At 47.3% G+C, this 12,188-nt stretch overlaps 2 protein-coding genes across 2 annotated transcripts in view; one reads left to right on the top strand and one right to left on the bottom strand.

The window, feature by feature from the left end:
• The window catches only part of LOC103468097 (protein tyrosine phosphatase non-receptor type 7), an 88,638-nt gene that overhangs the window by 35,736 nt on the left and 40,714 nt on the right, over positions 1-12,188 (top strand). The gene's annotated exons all lie outside the window — the stretch shown is intronic.
• gpr37l1b (G protein-coupled receptor 37 like 1b) lies at positions 5,066-12,088 on the bottom strand. The gene is made up of 4 exons (XM_008414952.3): positions 10,847-12,088; positions 7,764-8,072; positions 7,307-7,678; positions 5,066-6,433 (listed from the first exon to the last, which is right to left on the bottom strand). The coding sequence occupies exons 1-4, from the start codon at positions 11,546-11,548 to the stop codon at positions 6,260-6,262; spliced, it is 1,557 nt and encodes a 518-aa protein (XP_008413174.2). The 5' UTR covers positions 11,549-12,088; the 3' UTR covers positions 5,066-6,259.

The following is a 12,188-nucleotide window of genomic DNA, read 5'->3' as shown; positions in this document are numbered from 1 at the left end:
GCAGCTCACCTGTGGCAGTAATTACAGGTGAGCTGCAGCAGGGGGCGCCACCTGCTGCAGGTCTGGTCTGGCCGACATTCAGCAGGTTTTTTACTCACAAAAGTCCAACAAACTGGTAAAATACATCGAAATCATGTTTATTGCGTAGAATTGGAGCTTCGTCTGAGTTAAATCCGTTTATTTTCATGGGTTTTTTGTGGATTTTCCTGGAGTTTTGTGTGAATCGTCTGAATTCGACTTCCTCTTGTCCCATTTAGAGTCTCATTTTGGAGGATCAGAGACAGTTTAGAGGAAAGAAAGACGAGTCTGCAGCTTTCTCATCGACTCAAAGGCAGACGGACAAAACCAGAAAGCGGAGAGCCGCTGGTCTGGACGTGAGCGCACTGATAAACCGTCCGTCCTCTGGGACGACGCGGCCTCTCTTTCCCAGTGTGGAGTGTGTGACCAACAAAGGCGCAGGCCTCAGTGTTTCCTGTCTGCAGTGCGAGGTGGTCCGCGCCCCCCTGCCCCAGCGCGTTGCCATGGCGACAGCATCCCCCCTCCCCCCCCTCTTCACTCCTTTCCTCATCAGTTTTCTCATTGAACAAAAGCGACATTGTGCTCCCGGTTTTCAGGGAGCGTTCACGTTGGCGCGCACGTAACACATTCAGGTCAGATTAGTTTGTTGTTCACACACACACACACACACACACACACACACACACACACACACACACACACACACACACACGTATGGCAGCTCATTCACTCATAAGAGGGAAACACACAGTCGTCCAGACAAGAGCTTCTTCGTATCAGACGGTTTCACACGGTGAGTTCGAGTTTCAGGAAACTTTTTTTTCCCCCGTTTTCTCATGAAGTTTCTCGTCTCCATCCAGAACTTTCCAAAGGTTCTGATCCACATCTGAGCTTTTGTTTCCACAGGAATGATTTGTTCCTTCAGCCTCTGGCTCTGTGGAGCCGTTTCGTACCTGTTTGGGCCGCACCGTTCGTCACGAAGCGCTCAACGGTTCACATTCATTCAAATCATTTTTATTCACTGCAAAAACACAAAATCTTAAATGTTTTAGTTTCTGGTGCACAAATCTTAAAGATGCTAACTCACCTTTTCAGAAAGGACTGAGAATCTTTTACCATCTTATGATTCAGTTAAAAATCTATTTTTGATCCAAAAGGATTATTCATAAATAGCTCCGCTCTGCTTTGTGAGGCAGAATAACAAATGGACGCGTTATGACGGCCTGGCGTCCAGTAAAACCTGATCACAGCGTGAAAAGTTGGACACGACCCAAAGTGGTTCAGGCAAACGGTACCAAAGGAAATAAAGCTCCTGGATTGGTTGCTTTGTGAACATCAGCCAATGACGTGTGGAGCTGCATTTCACCGAGAGTTTAGAATATTTTAGTCGTTTTCTGCAAACATCCATGAGTCCTGAAGCATGAACGGTCGGGTCCACTGTGTCTGGCTCTGAGCAGCATGTTGACCCTCCGTCCATCCATAGTCTATACCCGCATGGCCCCATCAGAGCCCTGATGGGGCCCTGATGGGGCCCTAATGGGCCGGAGTCCGCCCTGGACCAACTCATCACAGAGACGCAGGACAGAAACATGCATGAAACCAAACATTGGGCTTTTGGGCTGTGGGAGGAACCAGGACAGAAACCAGGCATGCAAACTGCAGACCCCCAGCTGGGATTCGAACCCAGGACCTTCCTGCTGCACCGTGAAAAATGTTTTCTCATTTCCTCTCATAAAGAACTTTTCTCGTTTTGAAAGTTCAGATCAAACCCGGTTACTCATCATAAAACGTGTTTTTAACCTGGGCGTGATCCGGATGTAGAGTCTGGAACAAGCAGCCCCTCCTGGAACGACGTGGGATTCGAACCTGTGACCTCTGTGTTACACAAGCGCAGGCCTGAAGTTGGTTCCCATCCAGTCGGCCCCAGAGACGCTGTTGTATGACCAATGGAGGTCTAGTCGCCTCAGTGTGTGCGTTCATTAGCGAACAGAGGCGGTCTGTTCGGGGCGAGCGCTCATCACTACTAATGAGAACAGCAGCAGCAGCCAGGCCTGAAACACTCTGTTCCTCCAGCTCTGCATCAATCACCTTCCTCCTCCTCCTCCTCCTCCTCCTCCTCCTCCTCCTCCTCCTCCTCCTCCTCCTCCTCCTCCTCCTCCTCCTCCTCCTCCTCCTCCTCCTCCTCCTCCTCCTCCTCCTCCTCTGCCCCGCTCAGTAGCAGATCACCAGCAGCTAAAATCAGCCTTTAATGATCGGCAGGTGGAGTCAGCTCCACCAACGCTCCAGATGACGACGCACCACGTCCAGGAAAACCTCCAACCACCTGATCTAATCGCTCGGCAGAGTCAGGCTCACATGATCTACTGTTAGATCAAAGCTGATAGTTCTGCTATCAGCTTTGAGAAAAACACCAATCAAACAATGAAAGGTCTTCACAAGCAGCCCTGGAAGTGCCTCAGGTCATATTTCTGGAAGAAGCGTTGGAAATAAAAACCTCCCTGGATCCGTCTTTGATTCTGCATCAGGTTCCTGATGTGTTTGGATCCACTAGGAAACGAGGAAAAACATTTTTAAAGAGGCAGGATCGTGTTTTCCAGGCACATAATGCATTTGTAAGCACAATCAAATAACTGTGCTGTAAAACTGTTGTTATAAAAATGCTAAATATATCAAGTTTGACTTCCTGAATGAACACCTTGAAATTGGGCCTCTGTCTCTTTAAAAACTCCTGCTCTTTCTGCAGCAGCTCCTTCAATGAGCTCTGCAGATGTTTGCTAATTGCTGCTGGCTAGTCTGAAGGAGCCGAGTGGGGGAGCTGTGCCTCGAAGGCGGGGCTATGTCCACCCAGGTGTTTTAACCGGTGACTGGTTGCCATGGAGATGAAAGGGTTTCTCAAACATGCATAAATGCATCGCGGCAACACTCCAGGTCTGATTTAGATCAGGAAACATTGGAACACGATGCAAAGATCGTACAAGTAAATTTTACACGAGCCTGGCCCTTTAATCTCTGTAATCCTGCTCACAGATGCTTCTCTTCTCTATCGCCTGAACTGAATGAGCGTCTCGTCACCGAACCGCTGCAGCGCGGATCCCCTGGATGCGGATGAGACTGTACCTGGGCTGGAACAGGCGTGCTGTTTTCAGTGGCTTCAGTTTGAACTTGAAATTTAAACTCATCCATCCATCCATCCATTTTCTTTGACCCTTGTCCCTCAGTGGGGTCGGGAGGGTTGCTGGTGCCCATCTCCAGCTAACGTTCCGGGCGAAAGGCGGGGTCACCCTGGACAGGTCGCCAGTCTGTCGCAGGGCAACACAGAGACACACAGGACAAACACATACACACTCACACTTAGGGACAATTTAGAGAGGCCAATTAACCTGACAGTCATGTTTTTGGACTGTGGGAGGAAACCAGAGTACCCGGAGAAAACCCACCATGCACAGGGAGAACATGGAGACTCCATGCAGAAAGACCCCAGGCCGGGAATCGAACCCAGAACCTTCTTGCTGCAAGGCAACAGCTCTACCAACTGCGCCACTGTGCAGCCCCGAAATTTAAGCTCATCCACCATTTTAGGAAGCTGAGCTCCTCTTCCCTCCAGGACGCCGTCCGATGGACGTCTAGAGCTTTGAAACAGTTTGTAGCTTTCACTCCTTCCTTCAGCCTCCTTTCTGTAAGCGCCTGACCCTCCGGAGGACAGAAATGTTGCCCCCCTTTTGAATCCTCCTCATGGTTGCCAGGGCAACGAGGGAAGAGACTGGCGCTGGTTAGGAAATAGCTGAACTTTCTAAATTAACACAACTGAAGAGTTGGTTTGGGTGAGTTTGGACCGGTATCCCCTGGAGCCCGGACAGTAGTGAGGTCATTGATATGCTGAGCAGCAGCTCCTGACCGACCCGCGGGTCTGAAGAACCCATCAGAACCGTGACAACCAGAACATGATGACCATACAGACGCCATGTTTTACGTTATGCAGTGAAAACATTTTAACTGGTTCGTGTGATGAGAAGTGGACTGGAGTCCAGAGACCTCCAGTGACCTCTGGTCCACTGTCCCTACCAGTACTGGGCGAATCTGCTAAACGGTTAGCTACGCTAACTCTACAGCATTAATTATAGACATTAGTTCTGCTAACGCTACAGCGATATGCCAACACCACAGGCCTGTAGCATAGCTAATGCTAACGCGATAAATTCAACCATGTTGATTTCCATCATGGTTAGCTATGCTAACCGTAACGCAGCAATCATAAGCCTTGGTTCTGCTAACGTTAAAGCACCGAACCGACATGGTATGTAGCATAAGCTAAGGCTCTAAATTCAGCCATGTTGATACCCAACATGTGTCAATGACATCATGACATCATGGCTCACTGTGGTACAGTGAGCAGAGTTTCCTACGTTGTTGCACTTCAGACATGAATTTCTGGATCAGATCTTTCTCTCATGGTTTCAGTTTTGTAGTTTTGCTAACTCTGTGCTGATTTAGCCGTTTTTTGGTCAGAAAGCATGAAGGACATTTGGTAGATTTTAAACTGTTTGCTGTAACAGATTTCATCCACTTCAAATAGCAGGATGAATTTAAAAGACTATTTTTAAATGCTGAACTTTATTCAACTGAAAGTTTACAAAACAGCCAAACTAATAAGGGCTTTAGAAATTAATTTAGGGGAAACTAAGAGTCTCAAATGTTTTCAAAGATGTCAATGATTAGCTTTGCTGTTAGCTCATTGGCGGATTAGCGGATTACCACTACCGAACTTCATTTAGGTCATTTCTCCTCCACTGTCTGAGGCTCTAACAACTGAATTTTAATCAGGTTGCAATCTGGACTTTGATTAGGCCGTATTAGTGGTTCTGTTGTAGATCTGTATTAAATGAGCCAGTTTGGTCTGACACGGTGTTTTGCATTTTTATCGTTCTCCTTATCCTCATACATAAAACCAGTGGAAAGGCAAAGATGCTCTTTAAAGCAGATCGTTGCTGTTAAACTTTTCTTACAGATCTTATGATGCTGGTTTTGGATACAGAGACACAAACACACAGACCTGACAAACATGTTGTAATTTCAGAAATTTAACATTAAAACACTGAATATTACAAAGGCACAATCATCCATGTCACATAAAATCTGCATCCTGTCAAACAAACACGGGATTAGTGGTACTTCTATCCTGAAAAACGTAAATCTGCTGTTCCTTCGTGTTCTAGACATTCTGGTTAAGGAACATTAATACACTTTAATCTACACACTTTAACCTCCTGGTCATCTCGGGCCGAGTCTTCCTCATCTTCCTCATCTTCCTCCATGTTCTTCATCAACATCTCAGATTAGTAGCTTCATTATCAGCACAACCTTTACAGAAACACCTGCAGCGAAACACCAGTACAAACATTCAACAGGCTCAGGGAACCTCCTGCTGGGCTGCTGCTGCGCACCAGAACCAGCTGGTTCTGAACACCAGAACACGGAAAAACTGGGCCAACTGGGGCCAACTGGGGCCAGTGTATTTGCGTATTAGTTAAATATTTAGTTTAGATCTGAATATTTAGTTTGAAAACTAAACTAATTGTTCACGTTGCTAAACTAAAACTAGCCTGGAAACTAAATATTTCAATTAAATATGTTACAGATATTTAGTGAGCTAAATGTTTATCGTGGAGTCTAAATATTTAGCAACAAAGTGAAAATGTGGCAGGCTAAATAACTCAAATTCCTGCCTTGTAATTTAAATAAAACATTTATTGATTTATCATGTTTCAGTTTTTAGTTTCCAGACTTTTTGCCAGCTGGTCGTAGCAGCAGACCTTCAGGTTTCTCTCTCAGCTAAACATTCATAGAAACTACAGCTTTGATTTAGCTTAAATTACTTCCAGTAAGAACAAAGAATAACTTCACAGCTTGGATCTGCAGAGGCCGGTCGGGGTTTTCTCCTCAGAGTCCTGGAACAGGTTCCTGCCGTCAACACAGGTCTCATCAGCAGCTTTTCTAACGGATTAAACATTACTTCCTGTACAGACAGGAAGCTGCAGTGTCCCGAACCAAACAGTGGTCTGGCTGAAAAGGTGTGCACAGGAAGAAGAAAGACGATGGAAACAGATGGATAGATCATGTAGAGAGCAGAAGAAGAGGTGTAGAGTTAAGAAAGACGAAAGGAAGGAAACCTGGAGTTATTTCTAAGAGATGATCCAGGAGGAGACGGATGCATGGAGCAATAACTGAAGAGGAACGTGTGGCTCTAGCTGGTGATGGACAAGATGGCCGTCGTGTCTTTAGCCTTGTCAAAGAAGATGGACGTCTCATTGGCTGCCTTCAGTTTGACCTGGGCGGAGCCTGGTGAATCCTGGGCCGTGGTTGGCTGGCACTCCTGGCAGCAGCAGCAGCAGCAGTCCATGAAGGCCTGACCAAGAGCCTGAAACACAAATACAATCTGTTTGAACCAGGAAGTCAGCTGGGATTGGACAACTGGCAGCACTAACGCACTCTGCTGTGGAACCTGCTGCTAACCAGACATTAGCTGACATTAGCTGACATTAGCTTCATGTTTGAACACTGCAGTGTTCAAACATGAAGTCAGAGGAAACAGAAAGTGGAAGAAAGTTTTCCAAGGAGACGTCTTGGTTATTTATTCTGTTACAACAGGAAGTGAAACTTCAGAAAAATAAGTTTCTGGATTCGGAGATACTGGCAGTGATTTGGAAACCTTACATCTAAAGTAGGGATCGCTAACAGACTGCTGCTAGTGATGCTGTTCATGTGAAATGCTAATAAAAGATGCTTAGAGATAGTTAAAATATGAGCTCTAATATTTCTCTTTGTTTTGATTCTTTGTGAAATCTGAGTCTGGAATAGTTTCTAATTTGATGCCAGTAAATGGATGGAATCCCTAAGCAATGAATCAAAGTTAAATTGGACCTTTTAGTGGAACCCATGAAGAATTAAGTTTAAAAGACAGAGAAGAGGATCTCAGCTCCACCAAGGTGATTCCTGAAGCGTTGCTAGCTTAAAATTGGGCATAAATGAGGCGACGTCCTGAAACGTGACATCCTGTCAGATGCTCAATGTCTCTTTCTGCTCTCAGAGATTAATTGAGTGAAGATATATATATATATATATATTTTAATCTTTTGTCCTAAAGTTGTTCAGCTTTCTTAAATGATCAGCTGCAGTGATGGAGAAACAAACACCTGGACATCCAGGAAGGCCAAGATTTAAGCACATCTTCATGTGGATTCATGTCTTCGGTTAGACTCCCTCAGTCCGTGGTTCTTTAACTTTGACCCACCTTACACAGACACAGCAGCAGCACCGGCGTCACCGCGCACTTTAGGAACAACAGGAAGTGATGTAACAGCACCAGAATGGCTGCCGTGCCCTCGGAGACGGTGATGTGCGTGTAGGCCAGGGTGATGTTGCAGACATGTTCTGGCAGAGCGCAGATCCCATAAACCACGGCCAGCGCCAGCAGGGTGCAGTTCAGCTGCCGCTCCACCGCCTGGTGCTGCTGGCGCTTCTGGCTGCTGGCGCGGTCGTCATGGTTACGCTGCTTCTGGGCAGAGCTGGAGTCGCTGTTGACGTTGCGAGTGGCCATCTGGCAGAGGATGGTGAAGAGGACGGGCAGGCAGAAGTAGCAGCCGAAGCACCACCACATGCGACCCTGAAACAGATGCGATTGGAGACTCAGCACCGCCTACGGATGGAACCAGGATGTTCTGATCCAAGAACCGGTTCACTGGTCTCACCTGGTGGTACCTGAGGAGCAGGGAGTGGAGGGAGTCGGGCAGGTACAGGGACAGTGGGGAGGATGGGGTGATGGTGCAGGTGTCGACCATCCTGCCGGTGGACGGAGACGCCGCCTGGCTCAGCTGCCACAGGAAGATTTCTGGGCTGGACAGCAGCAGAGCCGAGAGCCAAACCAGCAGCATCTTCAGCAGAACGGAGCGGCAGCGCTCCACCCGCCGGGCCTTCTGCTGGGGCGAGGAGGTGGCGGAGTGGAAACGGTCGATCCCCAGGGCGCACAGCGTGAAGGAGGTTATACCGAGAGATGCTATCTGCAGGACAAGAAGAGCGTTGGTGCTGGGATTACAGTAAGACTGGTAAAGAGTCCAAGTGGGTTTCAGAGGTTTCACCACCGCTTCTCAGGATACAGACAGGAGAAGACTAACCCCATCCCTAACCCTAACCCTAACACTAACCCACGTTGTGTTTACACTGTCTTCATCTACAGACCCAACAACTAGAACCCACTGTGTCTTTCTGACCCACACCCAATTTAACTGCCAGGTGTCTGAACTGAAAACGATTCCTATGGAGAACAAATCATGTCAAACAAAAAGGAGTTTCAGTGTTTGTCCAAAAACATGCTGGGGGGCGTTAGTGCAATTCACCAGATTTTTATGTTGAAAAATGTTAAAAGATACAGAAATGCAAAGGTGCATGAGCAGGCGTCATGATTTGGAACCTAGCTTAATCTGTCTTTACTGTTACTGGTGTTTAAAAAACATACTTAATATGAACACTTAGCCTGGTGGGGAGGCAAACAAAGCCTGGTGGCCCTCCAGGCTTGTAATACTCTGGAGGAGTTGGGAGGTGAATGAGCTGGTGCCGTTTGCTGCACATTTCCACATCTCTGCAAAGAGAGCTAGCCCACATTTTGAAGGTGCGACCCAATTTCAAATGCATGTTTATCCATATCTTTAATGCTCCATATTTAAAACACTCATTTTAGCAACCAGAACCCAGGAGGCCAAGAGCAAAGGATCCCAAATACCTGAGAGTTGCCGGGCAGAAACTCTCCACCAGGAAGCTTTCTGGAGTCCCTGCAGAGGGGCCCGTCTGCCAGGCCCCTCACTGCCACACCACCACGTCATCCCCACAACCAGGCCCGGTCAACCCAGAGGGAGGCGCTGCCGATCCCCGGCAGGTGAACCAAAACCCAGTCACTCTGCTTTCAGGAAGGCTTTGGCTTTGGATACGTACTTCAAGATCAATTTACTATTGAATTAGTAAAACATTTTTTTAAAAACTGAATATTGGTGTTAAGCTCAGTCTTAACACAGCAGCAGCGCTCCACAAAGCTCACCTTAGAAATCTAACAAAGTTTCCAAAGCAGCGTTGTTTTAGCCAAACGGTGACAGCAGGCATGGCGACGGGTTGCTATAGCAACCAACAGGAGCAACATATCAGGGTTTGGTTTTTCAGTGAACGCCATCCCAACATCAGAGATTTGAACAGATTCTCCAGTTTTCTGTGCAGGTCTATCTTGACTTGGCTTTTGACGTGTTTAAAAGTCAAATCCTGACTTTTAAACACGTTTAAGCTCATTTCCAAGAACTGGATGAAAAGAAACGGCAGCTGTGCGTCGATACGGAGCGTTTACAGGAACTTTAGTTTTTTAAACGTGTTTCTTTCCAGGACCTCAGGAGTTTCTTTCCACAGCTACTTTCCTTGGAGTTACTTTAGCAGAGGCTGGATGCAGCGTGTCTGTAGGGTTTACCTTTCAAAACTTTCCAGAAGTAAAGATTCTTTGCTTCTCAGAAACTACGGGGTTTGAAGTCACTTTCTTAAGGCTTCCACAGTGAGGTTCCTGAAATTTACATTTTTCCTTCCCAGATCTTATACAATACTTTGCAGTACTTTTTGAAACTTGCAGGTTTCCTTCTCAGTGTTTACTCTTTACATAACTCATAGGTTACTTTCTCAGAATTTAAAGCTTGCTTTCTGATAACCCAAAACTTATATGGCTCTTTTCCAGAAAGTACAGGTTGCTTTCCTGAGGTTTCTGGGTATTTTACTACAACTTTGGGGAGTTTTCTTCCTTGTGGACTCACAGGTCTGGAAACCTGGAAGCTTTAATTTGGTAGTTTTAGTTGCACCGTTATGAAAGGACAGACGTGAATCTCTGGTGCCTCTCAGTTGTTGGCCACCCTGTGAACGTTTTCTGGCTCTGCCTCTGTTCATGACTCCCAGTCCTGGATGTGCTGCCGGCGCCGGCACCACTCTCCCTCCAGAACCCGGTATGCTGCCTTGGTTCTAGGTTGTGTGTTTCCGTGTGGGTTCAGGAAGTTCTGGTTTTGTTATTGGCAGCAGAATTGTTGCAGATTAAACAGAATTTTCTGGTCGTCACACTGACACGTTGGCTATATAAACCATTTTAATCAGTTACATTCATGCTGAGGAGTATTTAAGAACAAGCACGGCGTCGATGAGTCGAGGATCAGAATCTTCAGTGATGGACTAGAAGATATGAAGAGTCTTTTATTATCTTCAGTCACATTTATCTCTGGATCACTATCTAAAATATTGTTATTGGTAAAAAAAAAAATCTAAACTTGAGATGAACCTGCTCTTCAGTTGCCTGGCTGTTGCCTTCCTATGCAGTTCTGCTCAATTCTCATCTCCCTTCAGTGCTCCAGCTGGGATTTCTCCCATTGAGCTGGATTTCCCAGCCATCAGCTAATATCTGTTTTCTAACTGGTTTCCTGTGCGGATCAGTGCATCCCTGTAAACGTTGACCTAATGGGGATGTTTCCTGCAGATGTTCACACTGAACATGCAAGAATATGTTGGGTCCAACATGAAACTGCTGCTAGGCTGTTGCCAGGCAACCACCCACCTTGCTAAGCTAGCTGTGAGAGGTTGAGCTGCTTTCCTCTGCCTGGATTATTATCAAATTATCAAAATTCTATCAGATGCATCATCTATTGATATTGATCACATCTTTATCGTGATATATATGGTTGTTTTTTGTAGCTTCCACACCAGCTTCTTCTGCAGGGGTCAAACTATCTTTTAATAATTCCTGTGACGCACACGGCCCGCCTACCTCCATGTACGGCACCAAGCGGCAGGTGATGTCGCCCAGGATCCTCCGGTGGGACAGGTGGTTGAGCGCCACCACTGGAAGGCACACCACCAGGACCAGGAAGTCCCAGAAGGCTATGCTGGCCAGCAGGTAGTTCCAGGCGGACCTCATGTAGTAGTTGTTCCAAACCACACACATGACGGCCATGTTGGCCACCACGCCCACGGCCAGCACCAGGCCGGCCAGGAGCAGAACCACATACGCCACGTAGGAGCTCTCCACCAGCGGGTAAAACGGGTTGAAGGGACCCTCGTCGTCGGGGTTGGAGGCGTTTGCCTGGAGGTTGATCTCGTCTCTGTGGTTCAGTTCTGCCCTGGTTGTGTTGCTGAACTCTGTGAGTTGAGGCGTCGTCACCCACTCGTTCTCAAAGGAATGGCTGAAGGTGGACTGCTGCTCGTCCTCGTCTGCGCCGCGGGCCAGGCGGACCCGGCGGTCCAGGTCCAGGTCCACCATGTCGGGTACAGGGGGGCTGTGTTCAGGGTTGGGGGCATCGTCTGCGGGCTTTAACTGCCTCCTGCTCTTCAGGTGAAGAGCCTCCAGCTGGACGCTGTCGGGGGATTTATGGGGATTGCTCTGTTGCTTGTCCTGTTGCTCAACAGTCTTTGCATGAATGAACTGCAGCGGGAGGTAAAGACAGAGCAAAAAAACAAATGATGGAGCCATGACCTACAAGTTTAAAAGATCTACTTCCAGCTCAAACCAGAACCGTGGAATTTAGCCTGTTTCTGGAAAGTCCAAGACCAACAATCCGATAAAACCCCAGGAGTATCCAAGAAGGTTCTTGTACTCTGGAATAAAATGATCAGCCTGTGTTTGGAAGTTACCAACTGTCTTCCTCCACGATTGGTCAAATGAAAATATCCCGATCCCGGACGCAAAAGCTGAGAGTTGAAGTTGAGTTTTCCAAACTGAGCAGAACTTGAGTTGTTCGCTTGGACATCCAGCTGAGAAGTTTCCTCCTCTCCAAACACTCAAACTGTCTCACTTCAGACGCTCCTGTGTGTGTTTCCCATCCATCGGTAATCCAACCGGAGCTCCAGGAGGGCAGGGCGGGCAGCGCTCGGGTCCGGATCCCGGTCTGGACTGCAGAGGGACTGGCTGTCCTGGAGCTCTGAGGGTCTCTGGGAACAAGCAGCCCTCTGCTGCACGGCTGGATGGAGCTTTTGTCAGGACTGGCATACAAACAAGGCTGGCACCCTCACAAATACACACATTTGCCTGCACAATCACGCATGCATTCTTTCTTTTGGTGGTTTTTCTCTCGCTTTCTCACACAGAAACATTTAAAGACGCTCAGTTCTGC

The sequence above is a fragment of the Poecilia reticulata genome, chromosome 7 (genome assembly GCF_904066995.2).
Source record: "Poecilia reticulata chromosome 7, P_reticulata-male-v2, whole genome shotgun sequence".
Taxonomy (NCBI): Eukaryota; Metazoa; Chordata; class Actinopteri; order Cyprinodontiformes; family Poeciliidae; genus Poecilia; species Poecilia reticulata.
The sequence above is the reverse complement of the archived record's forward strand: the minus strand, read 5'-3'. Positions and strand labels throughout refer to the sequence as shown.

Excerpts from the sequence above, each read along its gene's own strand:
- gpr37l1b (XM_008414952.3), bottom strand. The coding sequence starts at position 11,548 with ATGGCTCCATCATTTGTTTTTTTGCTCTGTCTTTACCTCCCGCTGCAG. Across the intron at positions 7,679-7,763 it reads TGCTCCTCAGGTACCACCAG|GGTCGCATGTGGTGGTGCTT; the intron begins GTGAGACCAGTG and ends CATCTGTTTCAG. Across the intron at positions 6,434-7,306 it reads TGCTGCTGTGTCTGTGTAAG|GCTCTTGGTCAGGCCTTCAT; the intron begins GTGGGTCAAAGT and ends TTTGTGTTTCAG.